The sequence below is a fragment of the Aulonocara stuartgranti genome (assembly GCF_965226115.1).
Source record: "Aulonocara stuartgranti genome assembly, chromosome: 1".
Lineage (NCBI taxonomy): Eukaryota > Metazoa > Chordata > Actinopteri > Cichliformes > Cichlidae > Aulonocara > Aulonocara stuartgranti.
Genome location: NC_138939.1, coordinates 23,012,866 through 23,040,836, shown reverse-complemented (window position 1 = coordinate 23,040,836; position 27,971 = coordinate 23,012,866). Strand labels below are relative to the sequence as shown.

The 27,971-nt window shown below is 39.0% G+C and overlaps 1 protein-coding gene across 5 annotated transcripts in view; it reads left to right on the top strand.

The window, feature by feature from the left end:
* The window catches only part of mettl15 (methyltransferase 15, mitochondrial 12S rRNA N4-cytidine), a 62,940-nt gene extending 36,845 nt beyond the window's left edge, over window positions 1–26,095 (top strand). For all 5 annotated transcript variants that reach the window (XM_082528643.1, XM_082528645.1, XM_082528642.1 and 2 more), the window contains 3 exons: window positions 16,460–16,651; window positions 19,320–19,498; window positions 24,606–26,095. In XM_082528643.1, coding sequence (XP_082384769.1) covers window positions 16,460–16,651; window positions 19,320–19,498; window positions 24,606–25,027 — 793 coding nt within the window. In that variant the 3' untranslated portion in view covers window positions 25,028–26,095. The remainder of the gene's footprint in view (window positions 1–16,459; window positions 16,652–19,319; window positions 19,499–24,605) is intronic.
* The last annotated feature ends 1,876 nt before the right edge of the window (window positions 26,096–27,971 follow it).

Here is a 27,971-nt window from a genome sequence, read left to right as displayed (position 1 = left end):
AGGCTGTAGCGCTTTTCTGCTTTTGTTATTCAGTCGATCCTTCTTTTATTTTTTCCTTTCCACTCTTATTCCACTCTTTCTTACTCTTGTTGTTTGTTTGAAGACCACTGCATGAAATGAAATTATATTTAAAGGTTTTACATTGGAGATTTGTCAGATCTGCAATTAAAGGTGAGCCTATAATAACATGTTGATGAATTATTTGGCACTTTCCTTTAGGGTTTTTACAATACTAGAATTTCAAACGGTAGAGATACCCTGGAAAATACTTACAATTTTCAATGCAATGGGGGAAAAATTAAAATCAATCATTTAAGAGGCGTCCATTTTTAACAATAGTTACAACAGTACTGGTTGGTGCAGATGTTTTCAGCTACAGCTAAGGCTGGGTGATATGACTTTAAGTTAAAAAAAATGACAATTCATGAAACATTTTCCCTCAATTAGGATTAATGAATATGAACAAACAAACCCACACACAGACAGGATATTTTTGTTTGTTAGTGTTGTAACAGATTGGCAGTATTACTTTTGGTCGTTAAAACTACAAAAAGTGTCCAAAAAACAGACACAGCATTTTGTATTTGGCAGAGGCCGCTTCAGTTGTGCTGTCAGCTCGGTGTTTGAGTTTGAATATTAACTGTCATTTTGGGAATAAAGTAGAAATTTCGAGATTAACACCCAGCTGAAGCTTTGCAGCTGCCAGCCACAGGTACACAACAATAGAACCCAGTTCATTCCTCAATGCAGGTGAGGCGTAATTGCTGATGCCGCTCTGTTTTGTCAGCTTCCCCGCAGCGGCGCCACAGACCACTCCCCACAACAGCATCACGTAGGTGTAATTTTTAACCAATATAAAACATGCTGACTTTTGTTTGGTTTATTTTATTACTGAAAAAAATAGCAACACCTTGGAGACCTACATTGATTTCATCTAGGCATTTTGCCATTTTTGTTGCTTTTTTTCATGGGTGAAGTCAACCAGAGCTTACTGGGAGAATAGTCCTGCATTACAACAGTGCAAGGACCAGTGCTATGCATTTAATGCATACAACTCACCAAAACACTTCACAATTCATAAAATGCACAAACTTGAATTTACGTCCTTCTAAGCTACCCAAGCTGTCGGTTTGGTCAAGTGTTTGTAAAATGTAAATGATGTAAATGTTCTCAGGCTACTTATAATAAGAAATGTTAGTTAGAGTATAATATACAAGGAGTGACTGCCACAAAGACCTACTTTTACCTCCATCAGCAAACCATGCCAAAGAAGATGTTTGGTATCACTGCTAATAATAATAATGATAATAATAATAATGGCTGTTAATTGGCTCCAAAAAAATCTTTTTTAATTTCTCTCTTCATTCTTGCATGTCATCTCTTGTTTTGCTCTTCCCAGCTAAGTGTAATAGTGTTTGCATTGCTCAGTATAGCCCACACGTCGGCAGTTCTCTTTGTAACCGAGCGATAACCTCAATCAATCAATCAGTCGTACATCATAGACAACATGGAGGGAAGTGCTGATTTCCATGTTTAGAAACTCATGTCGTGTTCGCATTTCCTAACTATGGAGAAATGAGCTTGTCAGCCAGGAAGTAAAGATGATGAAATTAAAGTGGGGAAACAGGGGGGCAGGACAAACTTCACGATTCAATATTTTCCCGTGGCTTTAACAGTACATAAATAAGTCAGAGAGAAGTCTTTTATATCCATCTCTGGGTCATCTGGGGTAATTTAGTTAAAAATAAAAGAGTCATTTCTAAAGGCTAGCCTCTCTGTGTTTGTATCCCTCTTCGGTTTTTTCCTCCACTGGACTGTAGATATTTCCATCACCGGTCCCCTGCTGAAAGCAATCAATCACCATCTTGTCTTAGGCTTCAGTGACGCAGGTAAAGGAACTGAGCAGGTCAACACAAGGGAATATTTCAGGCTTGATTTGTGAAGAAGCAGCATGATGCTGAATGAGCATGCGCTCAGACTGAGGCTACTGTGAAGGCTGCTGATGTCCTCACCAATGGTAGCCTTAAATATTTAGTGAAGGAATGATTTCTGAAAAAAAAGATTCAGTACTGACCTCAGAAAAGGCAGAAAGAAAAATATCATTGCCACCTATTTTGACAGTTTGATGGATACAGTATAAAGCGTTTTGAGAAAGTATTTTATGAAAGAACTTAAATATAATATTAGAAAAGTATACCTATTTTTTTTCAATTAATTAAAGGAAATGACTCACTCATAAGGTGCTCTTAATATCACCCCTAACATTTTAGAGCTTATAAAAGTAGTAAGTGGATAACTAAAAGTAATTCAAATTCAGCTTCACCATAGCGTGACTTTTTTTGTTTTCTTCACTGAAATGTGCATATTTGTCAAACACAACATGAAAAGATCTTAAAGGGGATTTAATCTAGACCCATTTGTGTTCAGGCAGAACACAAGGAAGACGTGGAGATGGTGTGAATGGATACAAGGTGAAATGAAAAGGCGCGATCAGATGCAAATTCACTCAGGGCAGTGCGACCTGGCAGGATAAAATATAGAAGATGAGGTTTCAGCTTCAACAAAAACCCCATATGGTTCATATTGCGGTCATTAGAATGAGAGAGATAAGAAAAAAGCTGAGATACTGGAGGGGAATAGTGCACAAGCCGAACTTCGTTCATCTCTAATGCCCCCCCCCCCCCCCCCCCCCCAAAAAAAAAGACAAAACAAAACAAAAAAACAAACGCCCCCCCCCCCCCCCCACACACACACACACACAAAGTGACAATTCATATTTTGTTTGTACTCTTTGTACTCTAATTAAAGTTGACTTGTTATATTATTACTGTATGACTGGAGGTGAAATGCAATCACCAGCCACTATTTTTTGGACAACATTTAGGTTTTGGTTACCAGTTTGAGTTGATTTGAGCTTTGGGAAGTGACGCATTGTCCTGGTTAATGCAGGATGATTCTAAAGAGATGGACATGGTCAGCAACAATACTCAGGTAGGCGTTGAAACAATGCTTAGTTGGTTCAAAATGTGCCAAGAAAATATCCTCCACACCATTACATAACCAGCACCAGCCTCGGCCATTGTCACAAGCGAGGATGGAGCCATGCTTTTATGTTGTTTATGCAATAATTTTCCAATCTTCTCTTGTCAAATTTTGCTGAGTCTTAGTGACTCTTAGCTAAGAACAGAAAGCTTAGACTGACTGGAGTGAACCTTAGTACGGTCTTCTGCTGCTGTAGCCCATCCGCCTCAAAGTTCACAGTCTTGCACATTCAGAGATGCTTTTCTGGATACCTTGTAACAAGTGGTTATTTGAGTTACTGCTGCCTTCCTTTTTTCAGACTATTTTGTGTGAACTCTAGAGATGTTTGTGTGGTAGAATGTGCAAAAAACATTCCAGTAGATCAGCAGTTTCTAAAATACTCAGACCAGCCATCTGGCATGAACTATCTGTTTATCTGTTATCTGTTGTCAAGCTCTGTTTTGCAACCATGCCATTTTCAGAGTCACTTCAGTCACCTTTCTTCTTCATTCTGATTCTCAGCAACTTTAGCAAATCAACTTGACCATGGCTACATGCCTAAATGCTTCACATTGCTGACATGTGATTGACTGACTAGCAGTGTTGGGACTAATGCGTTATTAAGTAACGCGTTACAGTAACTACGTTATTATTGTGGTAACGAGCACGGTAACTAGTTATTATGCCAAAATCAGGAACGCATTAGTGGGATTTAGATAGGGGTTGTTACTCGTTTCTTCGTGTGGTGGCTATCGCGGAGCTTCCACAGATTCAGTAACATTAGCAAGTGGTGGAGGCCAGCAGGTGGATGAGGGAAAGGGGAGGCAGGAGGAGGAGAGACCCGAGGCGGCCGCTGGTCTGAGTGTCAGGTGAACTGAACTTCAGGTAAGAAGTTATGACCTGCAGTCTATCTGGGTCAGATATATGCCAAGTTTCGGTGGAGTTTATTTTCGTTATGCTGACTTTTTCCGTACTGCGTACTAGCTAGCATGACAGAGTTTCTATACAGCTGGATGGGTGCTATAATGTTGATGTTGAACTTTATTTTGTTCATAAGGTTAGTTAGTAGAGTTGCCAACCGTCCCGTAAAAAACAGAATCTCGTATTCAGAGAAAATATTACGCGTTTCGTATTGAGGTGAAAAGGAACGCAGTTTGTCCCGTACTTCAGCTAGGATGGAAAAAGACACAAAGTTGGAGCTGCACAGCTGCTTCTTCTTCTCTCGTTCTTTCCCCCTCCCTCTCCTGTTGAAACTGATCAATGATCAGCTTTTCTCTCTTGTTTGTTTATCGCCCACTTTGCGCCAGAAAGAGGAAGCCAGCGGATGTTGCGCTAAACAACAGCAGTGCATTTAAGCTTTATCAGCTGTTGTTAGAATTTATTTAATATACATTTTTAGTATCAGCTGATGTTTGCTGGAGCCACAGCCGTAAAAGTTTCTGGTCATGATGTCGGTTTGGTTATCTGGTAAGAGGGAAACATGAAGATGAAACCAGGAGATGTCCTTACTGAATCATGAGAGCTGAACAGGTGATGGAGAATCAGGTTTATCTTTTAGGTCACATGAATGAGTTGAAGGGAAGTTATGAACTGTTTCTGAGAGACAAATAACACCAGGATCCTTTTTCTACGTAGCTGACAGCTGGTAACTGTGCAGGGGCGGATCTAGCAAAGTTTTGCCAGGGGGGCCAGGTAGGGCATCAGAGGGGGGCACAAGGAAATACTTTTCTTTCTTATTCTCATTTAAAATATCTAGCTTTTAAAAAATAATTATCTGAATCTTACAACAAACGATTGATAGATTGATACATATATACCATCAAAACAGTGTACATCACTGTCACAACAGCGTTTGTTTTCATTCAAAGGCTTTATGACTTTTCCTATAATGGTGGGCGGTCTCTAGTCAAAATGCCTGGGCCGATTTTTTTGTCCCAGTCCAGCCCTGTATGCAGCTCATCTGCAGTCTGGTGTTACCTACATCTTCCTATTCGGAAGGCAGAATTTCCGAGTTCTGAGTACAATCGAAAGCACCACGACTGCAGTTTTTGTGTTGGATGTAAAAAGCGCACCTGACGCTGTGACGTAGGCTAGAATCATGGCGGCGGTCAACAACGGTCCAGGCGTGGGATTTCTCTCGTGGAAATGTGCACATTATTTTTTTTTTTCTACTGGTAGGTGGCACAGTGCACTTGTGGCAAGTAAGCAAGCTAGAAGACTGGCACTCTTGCTGGGTATCCAGCTACGGAAGCAACACATTAACAAGAGAATTCTGAGAAAAACCAAAGTTACTTTCCCTAGTAACTAGTTACTTTGAAAAGAAAGAATTGTATAAATTTACATTGTTTTAAAAAGTGGTACATGCTTAAAACGATAACTCAATATGAAGAATGTGAATGAAATTGGAGTTCATTGAAAAAGGATCCATTATAATTTTTTGTTTTATTTATTTTAATTTTATTTTTCTCCTTGTTACTATGTGGAGTGGTATATTCTGATTGTAAATTTGTTGTTTGGTTTGGGTTAGGACCAGAGATAAATGTTAATGTTAGTTTGTTCCCTGATTTTTGGTGCCCACTTGTAATATAAATTGGATTGTAGATAGGGGGCAGGGTTTAATAAGAATATTTTCTTCTTCCTGCTCCTTTTCACACATGGTTGTAGTGCTTTTTGATAGAAAGTGTGGTTGGTTTGTTTGAATTGTTGTACCAAGTGTGAAATAAATAAATAAATGAAAAATAAATGAAAATAAATGAAAGTAACGAGTAACTTGAAGCAACTGAGTTACTTTTGATAGAAGTAACTAGTAATGTAACTAAGTTACTAATTTAAAGTAACTTACCCAACACTGCTGACTAGATATTTACATAAACGATGAGTTGGAACAGGTGGGGCTTATAAGGTGGCCGGTGAGTGGATGTATCTTCACAAGGCGTTTAGCAGTGAACAAAGCAACCCCATCCACTTACTTTTCAAACCTTTCGCTTACAATCAGCAGCCACTCATAAGAATGTAAAAGGGATGGTTCCCTTATTAAAAGGAGAGGCGCTTAAACTGCTTGTTTCAAGCAAAGAATTACCAGAAGATATGAACTACAACCATGTATAAGATAAATAAAGAATTTTAGAACTGTCAATAATGCAAAACTACTATAGAACTGAAAATGATGCATAATGGGTTCAGCTTGATCCACTGAGATGCCAGAATAACAAAAAACAAAGGCATGTCAATATTGTACGATGCTACAGCTATAAATAGTTCAGATCTCTTAAGCAATTATGAGCCCACTTGAACCTCAGCACATACACCACTGAAACTTGTCCTCTTTAATAATATAAGACCTTACATAAGGCATTTATATCTCCAACTCTGTCTAAGCCACATAAAGAAGTTAATAATTTAGAAATCTTATGTAACTGTTTTGCATATTTTTAAATCCTTCATTGGCTTATAAAAACACGTTAAAGAACAACAGCACAGTGATGGTCAATTTTGGTGCAGAAACTAAAAATTGGCATTGAAAACAAACCTTGAACTTAAAAGGAAACACTGGCATTGAAATACTTCTTTTGAAAAAAGAAAAAGATCCACTCCTAGTGGGCCTAGAGTATACTGATTATAAAACACAGTTTTTTAAAAAAATGACACCTTAAAATCCAGCCATCCATCCATGTCATGCTGCTTATCCTGGACCTGGTTGCAGGGGCAGCGGTCTAAAAAAGTTAGGGGCTGGACTAAAAAGAGAACAACGTTTGTAGAATTTGCATTCGGGGGAGAGAATGTCACTCTTTTTGACCTATTGTCAATTTGCAACCTTTTGTGCTTTCTGCCCTAATTTAAGGAGCAAGACTAAATAGGTCAAGTTTTCTTTGTAGTTTTTTTTTTTTTTTATCTCACACAGAAAATTGAAATGGGTTAAAGAAAGCATAGTTTTCCAGTTAGAGTTTGCTGTCTTGACACACATACAATGGAATAGGATATAGCCAGTGTTGGGAAGGTTACTTTTAAAATGTATTCCACTACAGATTACAGATTACATGCCCCAAAATGTATTTTGTAATGTATTCCGTTACGTTACTCAATGAGAGTAACGTATTCTGAATACTTTGGATTACTTAACATATTATCATGCATTTTACAACAACGTGAATGTACTATTGCTGTGTGATTTATTACTATTACTGAAGGTCCGCGGCTCCGAACTGTAGTAAAGGGACCTCTGACTAATACGGGTTCCGTGTCGGGCTCGTAGCCGAAAAATAGCTTTACTTTGTTGTCTGGGTCAAGTTTGCTAACGAGAGACAGAGAGAGGCGTTGAAAGGCTGCTCCAACGGAACTTATTGTTTCGGAGGAAAACACGAACACAGTGTACAGTCGAGTCTTAATAGCTTACTTACAACTGGGCTCGTCAGGCACTCTTCTTGGCTGCAGTGGTTATTATTATATTTACATGCTTCCAGCTCCCGTTTTTGCTCGATGACAGCTCGTGCTTTCCCTTTTTCTCCCTTTTCGCGCTCACAGACACATAACGAGTATGGCAGTCCATTCTCCCTGCAGCACGGACTACACTGCCCATGATGCTACATTCTGCATTCTGCCTATTAGCTTAGCACAACAACAACAAAAAGGCGCTCTCTCACCCAAGAAACACGCAGAGAGAGAGCGTCACCCTGTAACCATGGCAACCGCAACGCTGCCGCCTGGAACAACAGAACATAGCTGTCAAACAAAACCCAAACAGTCCTGACCCGCGACAATATGAAACAGGGAAGTACCGCAGTGTATTCCATTTATTTCAACAAAGTAACTGTATTCTAAATACCACCTTTTTAAATGGTAACTGTAACGGAATACAGTTACTCATATTTTGTATTTTAAATACGTAATGGCGGTACATGTATTCCGTTACTCCCCAACACTGGATATAGCCATAGCTCATTTTTGTTAACTAACCAAATTATGTTTGATAACCAAGTCGTTTAACCTAATAAAAGACAGAAAACAATTAAAAACTGAGTTTACTCTTGTGGGAAGAGTTAATTACTGGCCAAATAAATACTTCATGTTTATTTTATTTTCTATGAAACCATTAATCACATTTTTCATTAATCAAATCATGCAGAACGTTGTTGCACATCACTGTGCAGGTTAGCATTGCTGTCATCCTTTTACTTTACGCTTTGCTTCTTCACAACTTTGCTTTACAGATAGAGAGAGGCAGGGAATACATACTTAGGTTAAACCTTAGGTTTAAATGCATCTTAGGTAATAGTTGCAACATTTCTAATCTAGTTCATGCCTTTCCCCCCCCAGGGATTAGAGGAAGCACTGCTGCTGCACAAGATGATGCAAGTTATTTCACAGTATAACTGAATTTAATGCAGTTACATAAGCTGCAAAGTGAAATTAATAAAGTGAAAATTTTCCAAACAGGCATGCAGTCATTAAGCAGTCCAGTATTTATTATTTCTTCTTCTTCTTCTTCTTCTTCTTCTTCTTCTTCTTCCTTTTTTTTTTTTTTTTTTTTTCAAAAAATGCAAGGCAAAAATAAGACAATCTTTCAGAGAATTCTACCTGAAATCATGGTAGCTGTTACAAAGGTAAATGGGTCACTTAAGATGAAGTGCCACTCACCTGGAAAGGATGCAGAAGCTGCAGGAGGTAGAGACATATAACTGCACTTACATCAGACAGTTTTCAGCAGCTCTCAATACTTTGTGCAAAACATTATAACATAATAAAACCCAGAGAAAGCTAAAGAGCCAATCAATAGCCAGCCCGGGAAACATATGAGTCAACTTTGTTGTTGCACTGATGGAATTACACAGTTAAAGTTCACTATAATTTCAACTGTGTGATAAGATAAGATAAGATAACCTTTATTAGTCCCACACGTGGGAAATTTGTTTTGTCACAGCAGGAAGTGGACAGTGCAAAAGTCATGAAGCAAAAATTAGAATACAATAAGAATAAATACAGTACACAACTGTACAGAATAGAATAAAATAAAATACTATATACAGTAGAATAGAATAGAATAAAATATACAATAAGATAAAAATAGAATACAAATGCTATATACAACTGAGTAAAAATACAACGATGCCAGAAAAGATTATTGCACTTAGTGTTATTGCACATGTGTGGATGTGTGTGTTTGATCAGTTAAAGTCTTTATTGTGGAGTCTGACAGCAGTGGGGAGGAAAGACCTGCGAAATCTCTCCGTCCCACACCGTGGGTGCCGCAGTCTCCCACTGAAGGAGCTGCTCAGTGCTGTCACAGTCTGCTGCATGGGGTGGGAGATGTTGTCCAACAGTGATGACAGCTTAGCCGCCATTCTCCTGTCACTTACCACCTCCACTGGGTCCAGAGGGCATCCTAGAACAGAGCTGGCCCTTCGGATCAGCCTGTTCAGTCTCTTCCTGTCCCCGGCAGAGATGCTGCCGCCCCAGCAGACCACACCATAAAAGATAGCAGAAGCCACCACAGAGTCATAGAAGGTCTTCAGGAGTGGGCCCTCCACTCCAAACGACCTGAGTCTCCGCAGCAGGTACAGCCTGCTCTGCCCTTTCCTGTAGAGGGCGTCTGAGTTATGAGTCCAGTCCAGTCTGTTGTTCAGATGAACACCAAGGTACCTGTAGCTGTCCACAGCCTCAATGTCCATACCTTGGATGTTCAGTGGTTGCAGTGGAGAATGCTTGTGCCTGCGGAAGTCTACCACCACAGATGACAGGCACATCTACTGTTATAGTAAAGATGTAGGCAAGTATACTGTTTTTATTGGCTTACTGTAACCATAATGTGAATTAGCATGACATTTGTTCAAATGCTCTGGTGGGATAGGCCAGAAATCTTGATTGTGTAGTCACCCAAGAGTGAGTTGTAAATTCTGTATTGCCATGGCTTGAGTAGCATGTGATGCGGAGGTAAAACCTAGAGGGAAAAAATGTTTTTAGGGTTATGCTATGTTATGTTAACTTTTGGGTTTTAAGTCAAAAAACCTAACTTTTTCTTTTTCTGTCAGCATTAATCTCGTTAATACGATGTTAACGCCATAACCGCATTAACGCGGCAAATGCCCGTTAGCGAGTTAACGTGGATTGGCCCGTGCAAATCCTGCACGGCACTAACGCATTAACGAGCTAACTGTGCAAACGCGTTGACGCTGTTAAGCTCTCAAATGGCCTCATATTTTGAGTCTAGAATGTAGTTTGGTGTATAGAAGGTTTCATGGTCTACTCAGTGACTGCATGGTGGTTGGTGCTGATATGCCATGATTGGTTTTCAGCAAATGTGCCACTGTACATTATGTCTACATATGTCTCATCTGTGAGGATATTGTTCCAGATGCCTTGTGGTTTGTTCAGGTCAAAGTTTTGTAAAAACTAGCAGCCCTAGCAAACTAGCCATACTTATTCAGTGTTGTTCAAATTCTACTGACATGAACTTTAACATGCTAACTAAGGCTTGTAGAGTCTTAGATGTAGCTGTTGGATTTTTGCACTTTCTCTGAACACTGCACTGACTGGCCTTGGTGTGAATTTGCTGGGATGTCCACTCTGGGCAAGATTTTGGCATTGTGTTGACTAGGGCTGGGTCATATCATACCGTTCACGGTAATACCGGTATAATGTTGGGCAACGATAAGAAAATGAAATATCGCGATAGAATATGGGTAAAACGCGCATCCGCAGTGCCTTTGTTTTCATACGCACATGGCAGAAAAAGCATGGCGGTGGCGACGGAGAATGAGAAGGGCGAAAGCGGATTGTTGAATGAAACGGATGAACCAGAATTGGTTTGTAAAAATGTTGCAATTTCAGTGGTGTGGCACTGGTTTAGCTTTCATCCGTCAGATACACAACAAAGCACTATTTTTGGTAGCGCATGCTAGCGGGCCGTCGTTATTACCGTGTTTTTTTGGAAATACTGCACACTTAAAATCAATCCTTTGATTTTTCTGAAAATCGACAGTGCCCCTTATAATCCCGTGTGCCTTATGTATGAATTCTGGTTGTGTTTACTGACCTTGAAACAATTTTATTTGGTACACGGCGCTCGAAAATCTGTCAAATATTTTAGTACGACTTTGCTAACCTACGACGCCGCACCGCTCGATGGATTGTCAGAGCATTACAGCTATCATAGGCAGGAGCCTCGCGGAGTGATACGTACTGTGCTTCAACATAATATTACCGTATTGTGTGTGTGTATAACCTCTTTTTAAGTTTTGTGGATATTAAACATGGTTATGCTGAGGATATGTCGGCCAATTTCCACTGGAAATGCCTTTTGGTTAAACTGTCAGCAAGGCATTTGCATTTGCACTGTTACATTTTTATATAACTTTAATGCACATAAAAAACAGCTGCTTGTTTAAGTGAAAATACATTGATGTTTTTTTTTTTGCACTAATAAAGTTGTGGAGTTGTAAAGTATTTTGTCTAGTGTCAATTATATCGTCAGTTATATCGTTATCGCAAATTTTCAAATGCATATCGTGATAAATATTTTTGGTCATATCGCCCTGCTCTAGTGTTGACACACACCTGAATGCCCCAGACCTGCAAACTACCAAAACTTCTGTTGGTATAGAGCTGTGCACACTTGCTGATGATCAATTAAACAATTGCATGTCATTAGCAAATTACATAATCATGTCACATAGTCACATAAAATGTGCCTAAATTATTTTGTTATGTTGACCTCGAGGTCAAATATAGTTGTCATGGGTAAATGTTGCGATCTTATATTAATATTTTTAAGCCACTACTTTCTTTGTCACTGCTCATACATAATATGTAACAATAATAATAATAAAGATGGATGGATGGATAAGTAACTTTGTAATGTAGTTACTCAAAGATATGGAGAAACATATGGAGAAAATAGCCACCTAATATGCTGCCTTTGCAGATAAATTTAGCAAATAGCTTTGAAACAGTGCCACATTGTTCTCCACTGAACTTAACTGTAAGAGTTTTGAAACTCTTGCCAAATCATTTACACTGCAACTTTAAATAATGAAAAAAAAAAGTAGAAATTGGAGATGGTGGGTAGAGTGCTACTGAGGAGGCAGAACAAAAAAGGGATTGTGCAGGTGATGGGGGAAAACAACAAAGCCTTTACTATAGATTTTCCAACAAATTAATCACTGTGCGGGATAGTGAATAACAACAGCAAAGCAAAGAAAGGCCCTGACTGTGTGGGTGAGATGCTCCCTTGCCATTTTGTCTTCAGTGGGTTTTGAAATAGAGGACCTGTCAATTTGTGTTCCTTCTTTTAATGCCCCTAGTTAATCTTGAGGAAGGTGGAGTCTGTAATGTACCTAAAAAGAGCAAGTTTCTAATTGAGTAAACTATCTTACTAGAGTTTATTGCCCCCTCAGGGCCAATTTAGCTTACAGGCAGCAATCAGTAGTAGTGAAAATACTGCAATCAATCAATCAATCAATACTATACATGCAAACATAAACAGTTACTACACAGATTACGGCAGTATCCGATTTATTATTGACACTCCTCACAATCTCACACCCAGAGCTGGCGACAAAAACAAATTACATTTTGTTTATATAGACTTTCTGTTATTGTCATTAATACCACGACTGCATCAATGTAGATTTTGAATAATGTTATTGATACATACTTTTACAACACTCTCGGATTATCCTGTATAGAAAATAGTCCAACGATTTGATTGTTTAACAATTTGATAATAATCATCGTCATTAAAAATAAACTGGTTTTTATAAACGGTAATGAATGGGTGTTGTAAGAGTACTGTCTCGGAAACATCAAGCAAATTAACTAAAATGAATAAAAATTATAGCACGGTGGGCAGCACGGTGGCACGGTGGTTAGCACTGTTGCCTCACAGCAAGAAGGTCCTGAGTTCAATTCCACCATCAGGCCGGGGTCTTTCTGTGTGGAGTTTGCATGTTCTCCCCGTGTTTGCGTGGGTTCTCTCCGGGTACTCCGGCTTCCTCCCACCGTCCAAAGACATGCAGCTTGTGGGGATAGGTTAATTGGATAATCCAAATTGCCACTAGGTGTGAATGTGCGAGTGAATGTGAGTGTGAATGGTTGTCTGTCCCTATGTGTTAGCCCTGCGACAGACTGGCGACCTGTCCAGGGTGTACCCCGCCTTTCGCCCTATGACAGCTGGGATAGGCTCCAGCGCCCCCCGCGACCCTGAAAAGGATAAGCGGAAGCGAATGGATGGATGGATGGAATAAAAATTATAGGGAACCAAAGAGCAGCAGCATCAGTTGGGAAGCTAATGACAAAAAAACACTCTTGCAAGGCTTTGATCAGCATGCATTTTTATTATGTGGATTAAAATGTATACCTAAGTGCACCAATGCGTGTTGAAAATGTGTCCTTTACAAATGGAGGGACGGGAAAAATTAATAGCGTGTTGTTTTTGATTAGCTGTGAGCACTTATTGTGATGTATAGCTTACACATGGCAGGCATAGACTGAAATTAACCATCCTTCTCCAGATGGAGGTTCGTGTGTTGAGAGCAGTGACTCAGTCTTTGTGCACAGGTTGCTGATTTTTTTCAAAGATGGGTGAGACATCAGATTTAACAAGGCATTTGAAAGTGCTTTGCATGCATTTAAGAGCAGAGGCTTGCTTCACTAGCTAACATTAAGGCTTGTCAAAAAAAAAAAAGAATCTGGGCAGCGTAGCTTATTGACGCTATCCCAACCATCGAAACACTGAAATATTATTGCAGTGTGATTGCTAAGGGCCAATAATTCCAACATTCTCTCTTCTGAGTTGTCAAAATGTTTGTTTTTTTTCCAGTAGATGCTCATACTCAATACCTTTTAAGGAATAGAGAAAGGCAAACAGACCAAGTTCAGTAACTACAAAGTTTTCCAGATAATTTCATTTGTTTTACAAGTGATGCCCTCCAGTATGTAGTCTGAACCAAACATTAATAAATGGACATTGGTAGCTTATGTAACTGCGGCAAGTGTAATAAATAAATAAAACTGAGGAAATGTAAACCATTAAAGGAATTAAATCAAGAAGGAGAGATGCAGTTGCAACAATTGCAGTATGTTGATTCTAAACTATTGGTTGAGATTTAGAGAAGTGGAGCAGCCGTTCCATTTTTGTGGTATGAAACATATGAATTCAGATTTTGAGCTGCTTAGCTTTTTGCTGTTACTCTGCAACCTACAAAATTGTTTTTTTGTCATTTGGAAAGGACAATCTGACATTTTGGTTGCTTTTTTGATGAGTAATGACTTCACTAGAAATGTATTTTCATATATCTGGGAGCTGACGAAGGCTGCATACGACCTTTTGCCCCTAATGTATAGATGCTAACTCCTGTTGCTCTTTTCTGCCATCATCTTTGTTCACACAATGTTAAAAGGTCACATGAAAAATGCATGAAGATGGCTTAAGCATCTTACCACTCGTGCATGAGGAAGTCGGTACACAGAGTCTCCTCTGTCAGACAAGGGGAAGGATCTCAGTAGGCTAGCTAAGACGGTCGGCCTCCAAGGGGGTAAAAATAACTGATTCATTTTTTAAAAGGTTCACGAAAAAACTACTCAAGCTTTTATGTGTTGCCAGTCACTCGCTGGTATGTCATACTCCTCTTGAACTCGGCAGCTTAAAACAACCACTCTCCAGATGTTGTGTGTGCGGGTTGTTTTAAGATTTTATGTATTCATGTTTATGCCCCAAAGATTTGCAAGATTCGTTTGTTAATCATTCTTACCAGATGAAGTTGTGCCATTAAGGTCTGATAAAGTGAGAAAAAGAGAGCAGTGTTTGTTTGTGCCAGTTACTTTGGTCGTAGCCCAGACTAAGGGTAAGTACAACCTCTAGCCTCTGACCGGTGTGACAAAACCTCCCAAAAACGAACAAAATCAGAAAAGAAAGGAAAAATAACATTTACAACCCTAGTGCTAAACCTAATTTAATCCTAAGTTTTGGAAGGCAGTAATGAACTTTTGGGGAAAAGATTTCAATGGTTTTTGATGGGAGTCAGAATGAAGAATTTAGTTGTTCGCTGCTTGCTGAGATTTAGGAAAACAGTTGAATTAAAACAAAAATTTTAAATGCTGATAGTTTAAATTTAGGGTTTGGGTTACAGTTGCTGTATACTTGTAGTATACTTGTACTATATTTTTGCGATTAGTCGACTAATCAGATCATGCATCCATTGGACGTAAAACGTACAGCTTATTGCACCAGCATGTGTCTGCTCTTATATAACTATCATTAGCTTACAGTTTTAAGTGTTTAAGGTATGTGCTAACTAAAAATAAAGACAAGATGATAGTTTATTAAATTTTAATGAAATTTGCAGATTGTTTCGGTGAAGTTTAATAAACTCCTTGCTATCTAAAATATAACAGGACACCGGAGTATATTCTCGAGCATCTCACACTTCTGATAATCAGTTGTCTTCTTGATGTTTATTCAGCTGTGTAAAAACTATAACTTTAATCTCAGCCAAACCGATTTACTCAGGAACAAATAAAATACTAAAAAAGCCAAACAATAACATTTTGAAGTTATCTAAGTGACATATATATTTAACCTGAATAGCGAAAGACTGCAGTTGGTTTGAAAATGATCTGCCGGGAGTCCGGTGTTCTCACGGGCTCTAGTGAGCCTTGCCCCCGGCTAGCTATCGAGCTAGTGGGTAACAGACGTCTCTGAAAATTTTTGAAAATATGTGGTGTCTTGATAAACTGAGCAGATATTTGAGGTTTACACAGCTACATTCTCGCCTGAACACATGTTAAATGTTTATTTTGTGACCCAGAAAGAATAATAAGAGTAATATTAAAACTAACTAGCTGCCGCCATTGTTGTAAACTGAGCTGGGCTGCGCTATGAATTCTGGGACACAGCTTCTTCTTCTTCGGGGTTTAACGGCAGCTGGCATCCTTGTACATGCAGTGCTGCCATCTTCTGTTTCAGTCCGTTATTGCACTCTTAAATCCTACTATTTATTCCTGCGTCTTTTGTGAGCTTACAAAGCTTCAAACGACGCGTCGACTATTAAATCAGTCGTCGACGATTTTGATAGTCGATGTAATCGTGACTAGTCGACTAATCGTGGCAGCCCTAGTTAATAGACACATTTTAGAATATAAAATGATGTAATACAACTTCTTTTTGTAAAATATGGAACACATTTCACAATAGTATTAGAAATACTCATTTGTCTCCACATTATAAGCATTTGTGAAGGTAGGTCTTCTTCAATTTACTATGGATTTTTTTCTTTGGTTACAAATATAATCTCTTTGTATTACATTATAAAATATTTTTTTCTAGATTTCGACTACATATGTTTTATATGTAACCGAAACATATTCTCCAGTCTTTTAATAGCCATCATGTCTTCAGTTGTCTTTGTCTCTAAATACACTATTTCGTTCCCTAATTCTTTCTCAGTGGTCGTGTGAAACCAATGCTTGGCCGGTTCAGTGAGCTTGAAGACCTGCTGTCAAACATGAACGTTAAGCCAGGCAGCATTGATGCTGTCCTGTTGGATGCTGGCTGTTCCTCCATGCAGATGGATGAGGCAGAAAGAGGCTTCTCCCTGAGCAAAGATGGACCATTGGATATGAGAATGGATGGAGACAGGTAAAAGATTTGATACATACATTGGTTGGCTTATTGTGATATGCTGGATAATCAGAAGCGCTTGTGCGGTATTAATCAGTGTAATAATGTGAAAGTGCAGATAGTACAAAAAGGCGTACCTAAAATGGGTTACCAACAGCATGGGTCCAATTAATGTTATTTGTTTCTCCTATAAGTGATGACCTGAAGGCGTGAAAAAATGTTTGTTTGTTTTTTTTAAACAATGAAAACAAACCCATTTTCAGTCGACCTCTAGTGGTTATGTTAAAGAAAGCGTTCACCAAAAAAACTTTTGTCCTGTTCCTACATTGAACATTTGCAGAGTGTTTGTGAAGCAAAACTAACCCTCCAATCTGATCAATGAAACTGGCTGTGCCAGGCATGAAAGCACTTTGCATTACAAAAGTTCTATTCTTTTTATATTGTTTATCTTAGATGTGCTCGGGACTTGTACACAGTAACAGGGCAAAAAGTAAACTGATGGTATATGTAAGAAGGGAGCTAGCATTGCGATTTAATTTGGTAATTTTGTAGTTATACCCTTTAGATAATTTACTGTAATTAGTAGACGTTAACATACCCATGTTACACAATCTCAGCAAGGAACTCATTCACTGAGATTGTGATTGGGCTAACATAAAAAAACCCACAGTACATTCAATTCTTCCACAGATGTCAGCATCAGTGTACTAATACCTCGGTCACACTTAGCGACTGGGCTAGCTACATTTGAGTTCCCTGACTGATTGGTGAGTGGTTGATGGCAGTCACAAGGTAAATTTGTCCCAATGAGATGTATGGTGCAATTGCTGTGGTTATGCACTGATTACCATGGTTGGCTCTAGTATCCATGGGAAACTTTGTTTACAAACTACTGTAGCTACGTTCTGAGTTGTAGTGAAACTGAACAGAGGCACACAAAAACGTGTTAAAATGTGTTGGCTACAGTGGTGAAAAGCTCTGTTATTTTATGTTTCCATTTTTCCTCAGTGAATTGTTGTCTCCAGGACCTGTTACGTCCATACGACCTGTTTACGTCCATGTGCCTGGGACCTAAACCTTTCAGAAGACATTCTAAAACCCTTATTCTAGCCTGATTTAGCCATTCCTTTACCACGTTTGATGTCATTGTCCTGTTGGAACACCCAACTGCACCCAAGACCCAACCTGTGTGCTGATGATTTTAGGTTATGTTGAAGAATGTGAAGGTAATCCTCCTTCTTCATTATCCCATTTACTCTCTGTAAAGCACCAGTTCCATTGGCAGCAAAACAGCCCCACAGCATAATACTCCCACCACCATGCTTGATTGTAGGCATGGTGTTCTTGGAGTTAAAGGCCTCACCTTTTCTCCTCCAAACATATTGCTGGGCATTGTGGCCAAAAAGCTAGATTTTTGTTTTGTCTGACCACAGAACTTTCCTCCAGAAGGTCTTATCTTTGTTCATGTGATCAGCAGCAAATTTCAGTCGAGCCTTAAGGTGCCGCTTTTGGAGCAAGGGCTTCCTTCTTACACGGCAGTATCTCAGTCCATGGAGATGCAAAACACGTTTGACTGTGGACAATGACACCTGTGTTCCAGCAGCTTCTAATTCTTGGCAGATCTGCTTTTTGGTGATTCTTGGTTGACTCTTCACCCCCCTGACCAATTTTCTCTCAGCAGCAGGTGATAGCTTGCATTTTCTTCCTGATCTTGGCAGTGACGAAACAGTGCCATGCACTTTATACTTACAAACAATTGTTTGCACTGTTGCTCTTGGGACATGCAGCTGCTTTGAAATGGCCCCAAGTGACTTTCCTGACTTGTTCAAGTCAATAATTCGCTTTTTCAGATCCATGCTGAGCTCCTTTGACTTTCCCATTGTAGCGTTTGTGGGCGTTTGTATCCAATGAGCCCTATTTAACTGGTCTAAGAGAAGTCACCAGCTGTAGTCACTCATAATCACTCACAAGAAGTTAAGAGGCTATGCTATGAAGCTCAGTTCGCTGACAACTTTCTAAGTCACCAAAATTGCTAATTCATGTTGCTGTATGTATATTTTTGACCCAGCAAATGTCATCACTTTTTTCTGTTAACCCATAATAAAGTCATTGAACAACCAAAACTTCATGAATGTTTTTTCTGACAAAGAAGTATCTGTTCCAATCACTCTATCTGAGAAAAATCAGAGTTTTAGAAATAACGGGACGCTCGGTAGAGCCATTATATTATATTCTTTACAAGTGTATGTAAATGTTTGACCACAACTGTATTTTCCAAACCAAAAGATCAATTTCTCCCTTTTGGTCTTATCCAATAAAGTATGTATTTCCCAAGTAGTAAAATGTACTACATTGTGATTTGAAACCTAATTGCAGACAAAGTATGTTTAACATTTATCGATCTAAAATGTGTCAGTTTTTATATATTATTTTATAGAAATATCCATATTCCTTCCCGAATATTTTCAGAAACATTTCTGCATCACTTTAAAATGTCAGCATAATCCACAAAGAAACTCCTTTACAAGCTGATGCAAAAGCTGCTTTTCTCTTTTCCTTCCCTCACAATCATTCTATTCATGACTGTCATAAAGGTTTTCAGCTGTAGCTCAGAGTTGTCAGGATTCACCACTGTCAGCAAGGACATGACGTCAAGCGACTTAATTGGGCTTCTTTTTGTGCGTAGGTACCCCGACATGCCCTGCGCCGCTGACGTTGTGAATACCTTAGATCAACAGGCTCTTGCATCCATCCTCACTGCATATGGGGAAGAAAGACACGCCAGGAAAATAGCTTCAGCCATTGTGGAGGCACGCCGTGTCAGCCCCATCACCCGGACACAGCAGTTGGCCAGTGTGGTTGCAGGTAAATAGACACCACCCTGATTAATTCCCTGCAGCATTCAGGAGGCTATAAGGGAAAATAAAAAAGGAGTGGAGTTATTAAGGCTGTCTCCCAGTGGGATGTGTGTGTCTCAGAAAATTATGTGAACTGTGATCTCAGTCATCATCCTCTCTTCTGCCTCTGTTTTGGGTGTTTTTATTCCACCATCCTTGGAGAGATAAAGATGAGGCAGAAACTGAGTTGTAGATGGCTGGAATAAAATGTATGCCTAACTCACATGCAGGAGCCCATCTCTCTCCTTCCACACTGCCTACCTTTTTTGTTTTCTTTCCCCCTCTTTTTTCCCAGTCTTTTCTTTGCTCACAAATACAGACATACACCTGACACAAATGCAAACACCCACATGCACTCACAAACGACACACGAGTTGCATACAACCGGGGTTAGATTATTTGTCTTCGATGATTGTTTTTTTTCCTTTTTTTTCCTCTTAAGCCTTATGACTCCACATTTGAGATGCTGAATGGGAGAGATGTCGTTGCAACAGTTATTGCACAGAGCAGTATGTGCGTCAGTGTCACCCTGGGAGAACAGGTGTGAGTAAGAGCAGCTGTTTGATGCTTTTTGAAGAGCAAAGCGAGCTACCACCAGTGTTTATTGGGAACAATCTAAGAGGTCTGGTTTTTTTAAGAAAGTTCCAGGGGGAGCTCTCTGACCAGTTGTGGCAGTGATACTCGGCATCATTTTCAGAATAAATGACGAGGGGCTTATGCTTTTCTTTTTTAGGGATAATGTGGGACATTACTCAGCAATACACAAATATATTTAAAGTTTTTTTTGTTTTTTTACATGGACACAACAAATAAGTTCTGCAGAATGTTTTTAACTTTCATTTGTTTTCAGTCATTAATTTACTGAAATTTTATAGCAATAGGTAAACAAAGAATCAAAAAGAATCAAAGAATCAAAAACAAAGGTGCCTCCTTTTTCAAACAGAACCATAAGATCTTTTCAGCTTTATAAATTTTGAATTAGAAATGTATTTATTTTAACTAATAAATTGATATACAAACCTTATTTTTCCAACAAGCTTTTTGTTTTTTAGATTTTAGATTGAGAGTTGATTGGTTGTTGTATTTACGACAGAGGTTTAAAAATGCTTTCTAAAACTGTTATCGTGATTTGGTGCTGTATATCTAAAATTTAATTTGTGTTGAATGGAATTGAATTGATATGACACACATATGTAAGAGCACAGGGATTCACAGAAAATATTGCAAATGGACAAAGCTCCTGTAATGACAGGTATAAATATGGTTGTGTGATGACATCACGTCAGTGCACAAAGCGACCAATGTGGTGAGCATAAATTGGCCATTAAGCAGCACAAGCTGATAGAAGAAACATTAAGTGACATTTAAAGCCCGGGAATGAACGGGGCGTGGCTGCGTCGTATTGGAGCTGCGACATGGCTACAGGGCGTAATCGCTCCCGCTCTTTGTTTCCCACAGGAGCAGCTCATGATCTGAAACATATCACATCATCTGTCAAACGTGGTGGAGTCAATGTTATAGCACGGGCATGTGTGGCTGCCGATGAAACCGAGTGATAATGTGACTGCTGATAGAGGAGGCAGGATGAACTGTGTGTAGAGGGCTACACTCTCTGGTCAGATTCAGTCAAATGCTGCAAAACTGTATAAACAGCTTACTGTAAAAAACACTGTGTATAAAAGTGTGTATAAGAATGGCTATGATAATTTCTTAACCTAATGCAATGCTTTTAATAAACCTCTTAAATCAAAATCGATAATTTGTAGTTAAATCACATTTTGATTGTTTGATTTAAAATCTGCCAAAACATTAACATTGCTTTGGTTCACTCTTAACTACCTGATTCTCCTTCATGTACACATCATAATCTCTTCTGTTCTCAATGGATCTGTCTTCAGGACCTTTTGAAAGATGAATTAGAGAGGGTGCACATGGCTTGGTGAGGCTAGCCCTGGGCTGGTCCTTGCTGTGCAGGCATTGTATTGATTGCAGTGTGAGTCACACCTTGGGCTGTTCAGTGCAGGAGGAGAGAAATGCCACATCACTCACTTCTCTATTTATTGCGGTTTCTTTTTTGGTCTATGTAAGTGTCTAATTGTTCTTGTCTCTTCTGTGTTTTGGTTGGTTAGAGGCACTAAAAGCTCTTCACTTGTTTTAATGCAAAAAGAAAGATTTTGAAACTTTAATATGCAGCAAATAATCAGTTTTTAGTTTTTGCTTTAATACCCACATGATTTGATTGATTTGACATGACTGATTTGCACATTAGCTCTGTGCATTCTGCACCCTGTATATGTTACTCGTGCACAGTTTGGTAAGTGCAGTTGCTCTGGAAACTTTAAATATTTGGTGAGTGTCTGCCGTTTACAATGCTCTGTATGGCACATGCATTTTGACCACAGGCTCAAATAAATTAAAGGGGTACAAGAAGTTTTGTAAGAAAAAGATTTCTTCCTCTGAATGTCAGGTGCAAATTATTCAGGAGTGCAGAAATGTTACGGCAGCTTGATTTATTTTATTCTAGGAAATGTTTTCATTCAACGGGTTTCTTTTATTTTCCTGAAGAGAGAGGATACCGGGAGTTATTTTAACATTTCCAGTGTTATTCTCATAAGGATAACACCTTAGGGCTGTTGAAGTCACAACGATCAGTGTGTAGATTGGTAATGTGTTAGCAGATAAGTAGTATGGCATGAACCCACTCTGTTTTTAAGATGCTATGCTTGATCTGCTTTACTTGTCAGTATTTCTCTTGTCTGTTCAACTTCCCAGTCACACAGGCCTAAAGACCACTGAGAACCACTGGTCACTAATAAGGGTGGGTTTAAAATATCAAATCAAACTGATTTTAGCTTGAATAGCGCAATATCGACTCATTAAATCCTGAATCTATTTTTAAATATAAATGTATTTAGGCAGAAATGCCAGAATCTCAGGTTAGAGTTCACAAAACTATTTCAGCAACCACCAAACAGCTAAAACAGCAAATGAGAGCAGGTAAACGGATTCCACACAAAGATGCAAACACAAAGCGAGTGTCGTTCACCCGTCGGTGCTGAAAGCCGACATCTCACAGATTCTAAACTTGCAGCTTTTGTCACTCTCCGAACATAATTCACTGAAACAGCAGCAAAAGAACATAAAGACTATGCTCCACGTTTGAAAAACATCGTCATGAATTCTTGCTTACTTTACTGTTTTGCTTCCACCACAATACAATCACACTTCCTGCACACGTTTTTCTCTCTCTCAGTGTACTAAGGAACAGTTTCCCATCTCAAATCTCTGTTTTCTGCGTTATTCGCTTGATTATTACGCACTAGTCTACCGTTGTGTACAGCGCTGTATGGATATGTACTGATAAATGGTCAGTTCTGGTGGATTATGTATTACGTTGCATAATCCACCAGAACTAATATAAAGCGCCTATAATTTTCAAACCAGGAGGCTGTGGGGTTGCACTGGCTGCCATGTGCATTTTTTTGCTCGTCTGTTTAACACCATTCACAAATTTTCAAAACCATGTCCTCCAGTCTGGTCAGTCCAGACGGTTGACCTGTACTGCCAAATTATCAGCTAATGTTAGCTAGCTTGGTCAGCAGCTGCATTCATATACTATATGGGTGCCACATAGAGACATGTTTTTTTGGTGCTTAGTGGTGTACTAATAAAATACAGTGGTCCCTCGCTATACAGTGGTCCCTCGTTCACGTTTCACCGCCTCGCTGTTTCACAGATTTTTTTGGTGCAATTTTGCATGCTTTTTATTTTTCTTACAGCGCATTCTGTCCTTTCTCCTGATTGGCTTAAGACCATTGTCAATCAGTCTCGTGCAGTGTCTCCTGTACGCTACAGAGTGCATTCAGCTTGTCAAATTTACATAAATCTTCGATCGCTAGCAGTGTAACTCTAAAGTGCTGTACTGTATGTAAGTTTTCTCCCCCACACACACCCCAATGTCTACGAAATGTTTTGCACCGTCAAAGGCAACCGCAGGTGCCTTTGTTTTAAAATATAGATTTTTCTTTATATCTGTACCAATATGATTTTTCTTTATGCAGTAAAATTAGGCATTTTGACATGTAAGTCTCTAAGTAGCCTCAATTGGGGCCTAGAGGAACTGCATTGTTTTCCACTTCTGCATGGCTCTGAAGGTTGCCACTGGTCATTATAAAAAAAATTTTTTTTTTAACATTTATTGTTATAACCTTTCAGGAATATTTCCTAAAAGAGTTGACTCAACTGCATAAAAATGTGTGAATTTTGTGACTGGATAGTAGGGGTGGGGGAAAAAATCGATTCTGTGTAGTATCGTGATATTTTGTTTGCTAATAATGTATCGATACAGGGACAGCAGAAATCGATATTTTGTTACAAAAAAGGTTTTTGTGCTCAGAGCATGTTGATCCTTTTTCTGAGCAAGAATCCTGACATTCCTTCACTGTCCAAATGTGTTTAACTTTTTTTTGGCAGTAATAAACATGACAGTTTACTTATTTTACTTTAAGACATGTTTTATGTTAATTAAGTTTAAAACTTTTTTATTTAATGTAAAATTATATTTTGTTTTAATTTACTTTCAAGTTCTTCAGTTGCTAAATGGGCTGCATAGTTTTCATAAATTGCATAGTTCAGAATAGCTATAATTGTACCAGATGGTTGCATTCAGTTAAGTTGGACTAGACTGTAATACAAGCTGTTCAGTTTGTCAACAATAAAACTGACTAAAATGAGAGAAAGACTGAGTGTGAGACTTTGATATTAGATAAAATGAATATTGATAAAGTTTACCTTTATGTACAGAATCTGAATATCGCAAAATATTTTAAAAAAAATTGCAATAATATCGTATCGTGCGTTAAGTATTGTGATAATATCGTATCGTGGGATGTATAGTGATTCTCACCTCTACTGGATAGAAGTGTAACTCTGCCTTTAAGTTATCACCAAATTAGTAAGACTATTAGTTTAATTTGTTCTGTTTTTATTTGGAATTAAAATGCAATAATGCTATAATAAATCATTATTGGACCATTAAAATTGTAAGATTAACTCTGACCAATTCTTGTTTCCAGGATCGTTTCCTCCTGCAGTTCTCTATGCACGTAAAGACCGGCTCAACAGACCTGCACACGTGGCCACTAAGACTTTCCAGGCCTTGCGTATCTTTGTGAATGATGAGCTGAATGAACTTCACGCTGGCCTGCGTGCTGCCCAGACGTTGCTAAAACCCAGCGGACGTCTCTGTGTTATCACCTTTCATTCACTAGAAGATAGACTGGTCAAACGTTTCCTCCGGGGAGATGACTTGTCTAATCTGGATCACTTCAGCCAGAGGAAGCAAGGTACCAAGAAGGAAAACCTATCGCATGAAAAAAGTGACAGAAGTGTCTATTGGCTTCCTCTGCGAAGAAAAGTGATCACTCCAGAAAAAGACGACGTTAAGGAGAATCCTCGAGGACGCTCCTCCAAACTCAGGGCAGCACTCAGACGATAACTATTGAACATTAAATATAAGACAATAGAAGTTGTAGAAAAAAAGTTGGAGCTTTTTACATTGAACATTAAACTTCTACAAAGACTCAGGGTTAAATCTCAGTAGACTTGGTATCACTTTGTAACAAAGGAGCTCAGCAGAGATCAGCAGAGGTGTGGACTCGAGTCACATGACTTGGACTCGAGTCAGACTCGAGTCATTAATTTTATGACTTTAGACTTGACTTGAAAAAATGTTCTAAGACTTGTGACTTGACTTGGACTTTTACACCAATGACTTGGGACTTGAATTGGACTTGAACCGGTTTACTTGAAAAGACTTGATATTTTACCCCAAATATAAAATTTAACATGCATATTATATAGAGATTGAAAATGTGACGTCATTCAGGGGTAAAACCGCAAAGGATTCTGGGAACTCGTGGCAAGAGGTACTAGCGCACGCAGGCTTTCAATTGAAATCAGTCACACAGCGATAAAAAGAAACACAAAAATGTCAAGAAGCTGTTGTATTATTAACTGCAATAGCCGGTCGCATGACAGCCACGGGAAGCCGACGGGTAAAGAGATCGGTTGTTATCGGATTACGTCGTTGAAGAGAAATTGTTCAAGCCATGTTTCCGAAGTAACAAAGACGCGACTGGATTGCAGCCATTCAAAGATCAAATATAACGTCCCAGAACACTCCAGCTCACAGGTTAGTCTGCTCCAAGCATTTACACGAAGGTCAGTGTTTTTTAGTAGTTAATACGTCATTTTCATAACATAATTGGTGATATAGGTTACAAGCAAGTCTGGCGCTGAACAGAAATTGTCGCGCTATGCTCCTTTATTTATTGTGCATAAATAGTGAATTGTCCTGACACAATATTGTGTTTCGCTTCTGTTATTATGGTACATTGACAAAAACATATACTTTTATTCACAGGATAAAACAGGTTTTTTGTATCACTAATTGCCCAGTACGATTACAGCATACAGTATTATTGTCACTGCTACATTTCTGTAACGCGTACCAGAAATTATTTCCACTACTAATTAATTATCGTTGAGCTCAAAGGTCCTATTAATAAACTGTTAACGAATGTGTATTTATGAAGACGATTTGTGAGACTGGTAAACTGTACCTGGGCTTGTTGCAGTGACCTGAAGTTACTAAACTTCATGAGTGTATGCACTCACTCCAAGAACCGTATAATTATAAATATGCATATAAATATGCTACAATGAGATAGCTGACTTCATCTAACTAGCAAATGTTGTCCAGGCTACGTTGGTGATGCAGTTTTTTTTAATATGTATGATATTTTTGTCATGCGATTTTAAAGCCGGTCCTACAACCGCATCCAAGAATAACATGCAGCTTATCTCAGAACTGTCGGTGAAAATTATTCTTGGAGCTAGGTTTAATTGAGCTGCATTTTAAAGAGGTGCAATTTCACAATTTGTGTATATTTTCTAAGTTCACTATTTTGTCATGTGTTGAGAAAAACACAGATTAAAAAATTACATGGTCTAATATTTACATTTAGCATATAACTGCAACATTATTTTTTCGTTTTTTTTTGTTTTTTTTTTAAAGACTCGAAAGGACTTGAAATTCAAAATTTCAGACTTGTGACTTTACTCGGACTTTTACACCAGTGACTTGAGACTCGACTCTGACTTGCCTGACATTACTTGAGACTTGACTTGAGACTTGAGGATAAAGACTTGAGACTTACTTGAGACTTGCAAAACAATGACTTGGTCCCACCTCTGGAGATCAGTGTGTTACTGTAAGCTACTAAGTGGACTTTAGACATGAGGTGATTGTACTGTTTCCTATTTGCTTTGTAAGGAACATAAAAAATTAATTTACAGTTAAAATTCTGAATTAAATGGAACAAATGTTTACCAGTGTTGTTTTCATATTCCTAGTTGTTGTGAACAACCTGTTTTTTTTCTGACAAAAACAAGTAAAGAAAAACTAATGCACGAGGACAAAAACTGTGATGAAATGTATTGACACTAGGGATGGGTACCGGTATCCGGTGCCATGATGGCACCGGTTCTGACATAAACGGTAGTAACCAGACCAAAAAGCAGCGCACATTTCGGTGCTTTATTTCGGTGCTTTTTTTTCCCTGAGATGTCATACACTTTGGATTCCAGCCAATCATTTTACCAATCATTTTACCTTAGCGTAGTAGGCGGGCCCAGGTACGTACGTTCTTTTAGAGCAGTGCTACAGATTAAAAATGCCCAAGGCGAAGCGGTCAAAAGTCTGGCTGTACTTCACAGCAAAAGATGCAAACTCAGCAGCCTGCAACAAGTGCTTTAAGGTGATACTGTGCAAAGGAGGTAACACCTCGAATCCGATGAAACACCTGGCGACGCATAGCGTTTTTTAAAAGCTGAGAAATGCACCGTATTTGATAGCTTGCTGCGAGACCTCACATCGAGCACATTTACTGCGGGTGGGTTGCCTGTTATCGGACCCGGAGTTAGCGACATCCCCCAAAAACCCAACGAGGAGAGTCCTGGCCCCTAGCCCTGCCAGTGTAGCAGAAATGATGACCGATGATGATGGCAGCAGCAGCCGTTCTTCTCTGGGTCAGTAGCTTAATGTTGTTCGTGTGTAATTTCCGCTGAGTAGGCTAACCATGTTATTAAATTAATGAACGTAAGGTGAATTAGCAAACACCGTTGTAGTTGCATGCGGCTGTCTTCCTGTTTGATGGCAGATACTCCCTTCACCCTGGCAAAAAGGCTAAAATGACCAAAAAAAAGTGGAAAACAGCTAAACATGAGAGGTTTTTGGACAAAGTGTGTGTTCTTCATTCTTTAGGCACCGGTTTGAGCACCGTTTAAGCACCGGCACCATTTCAAAAGTACCGGTTTGGCACCGGTATCGGATAAAACCTAAACGATACCCATCCCTAATTAACACTTTGGTAAATGAA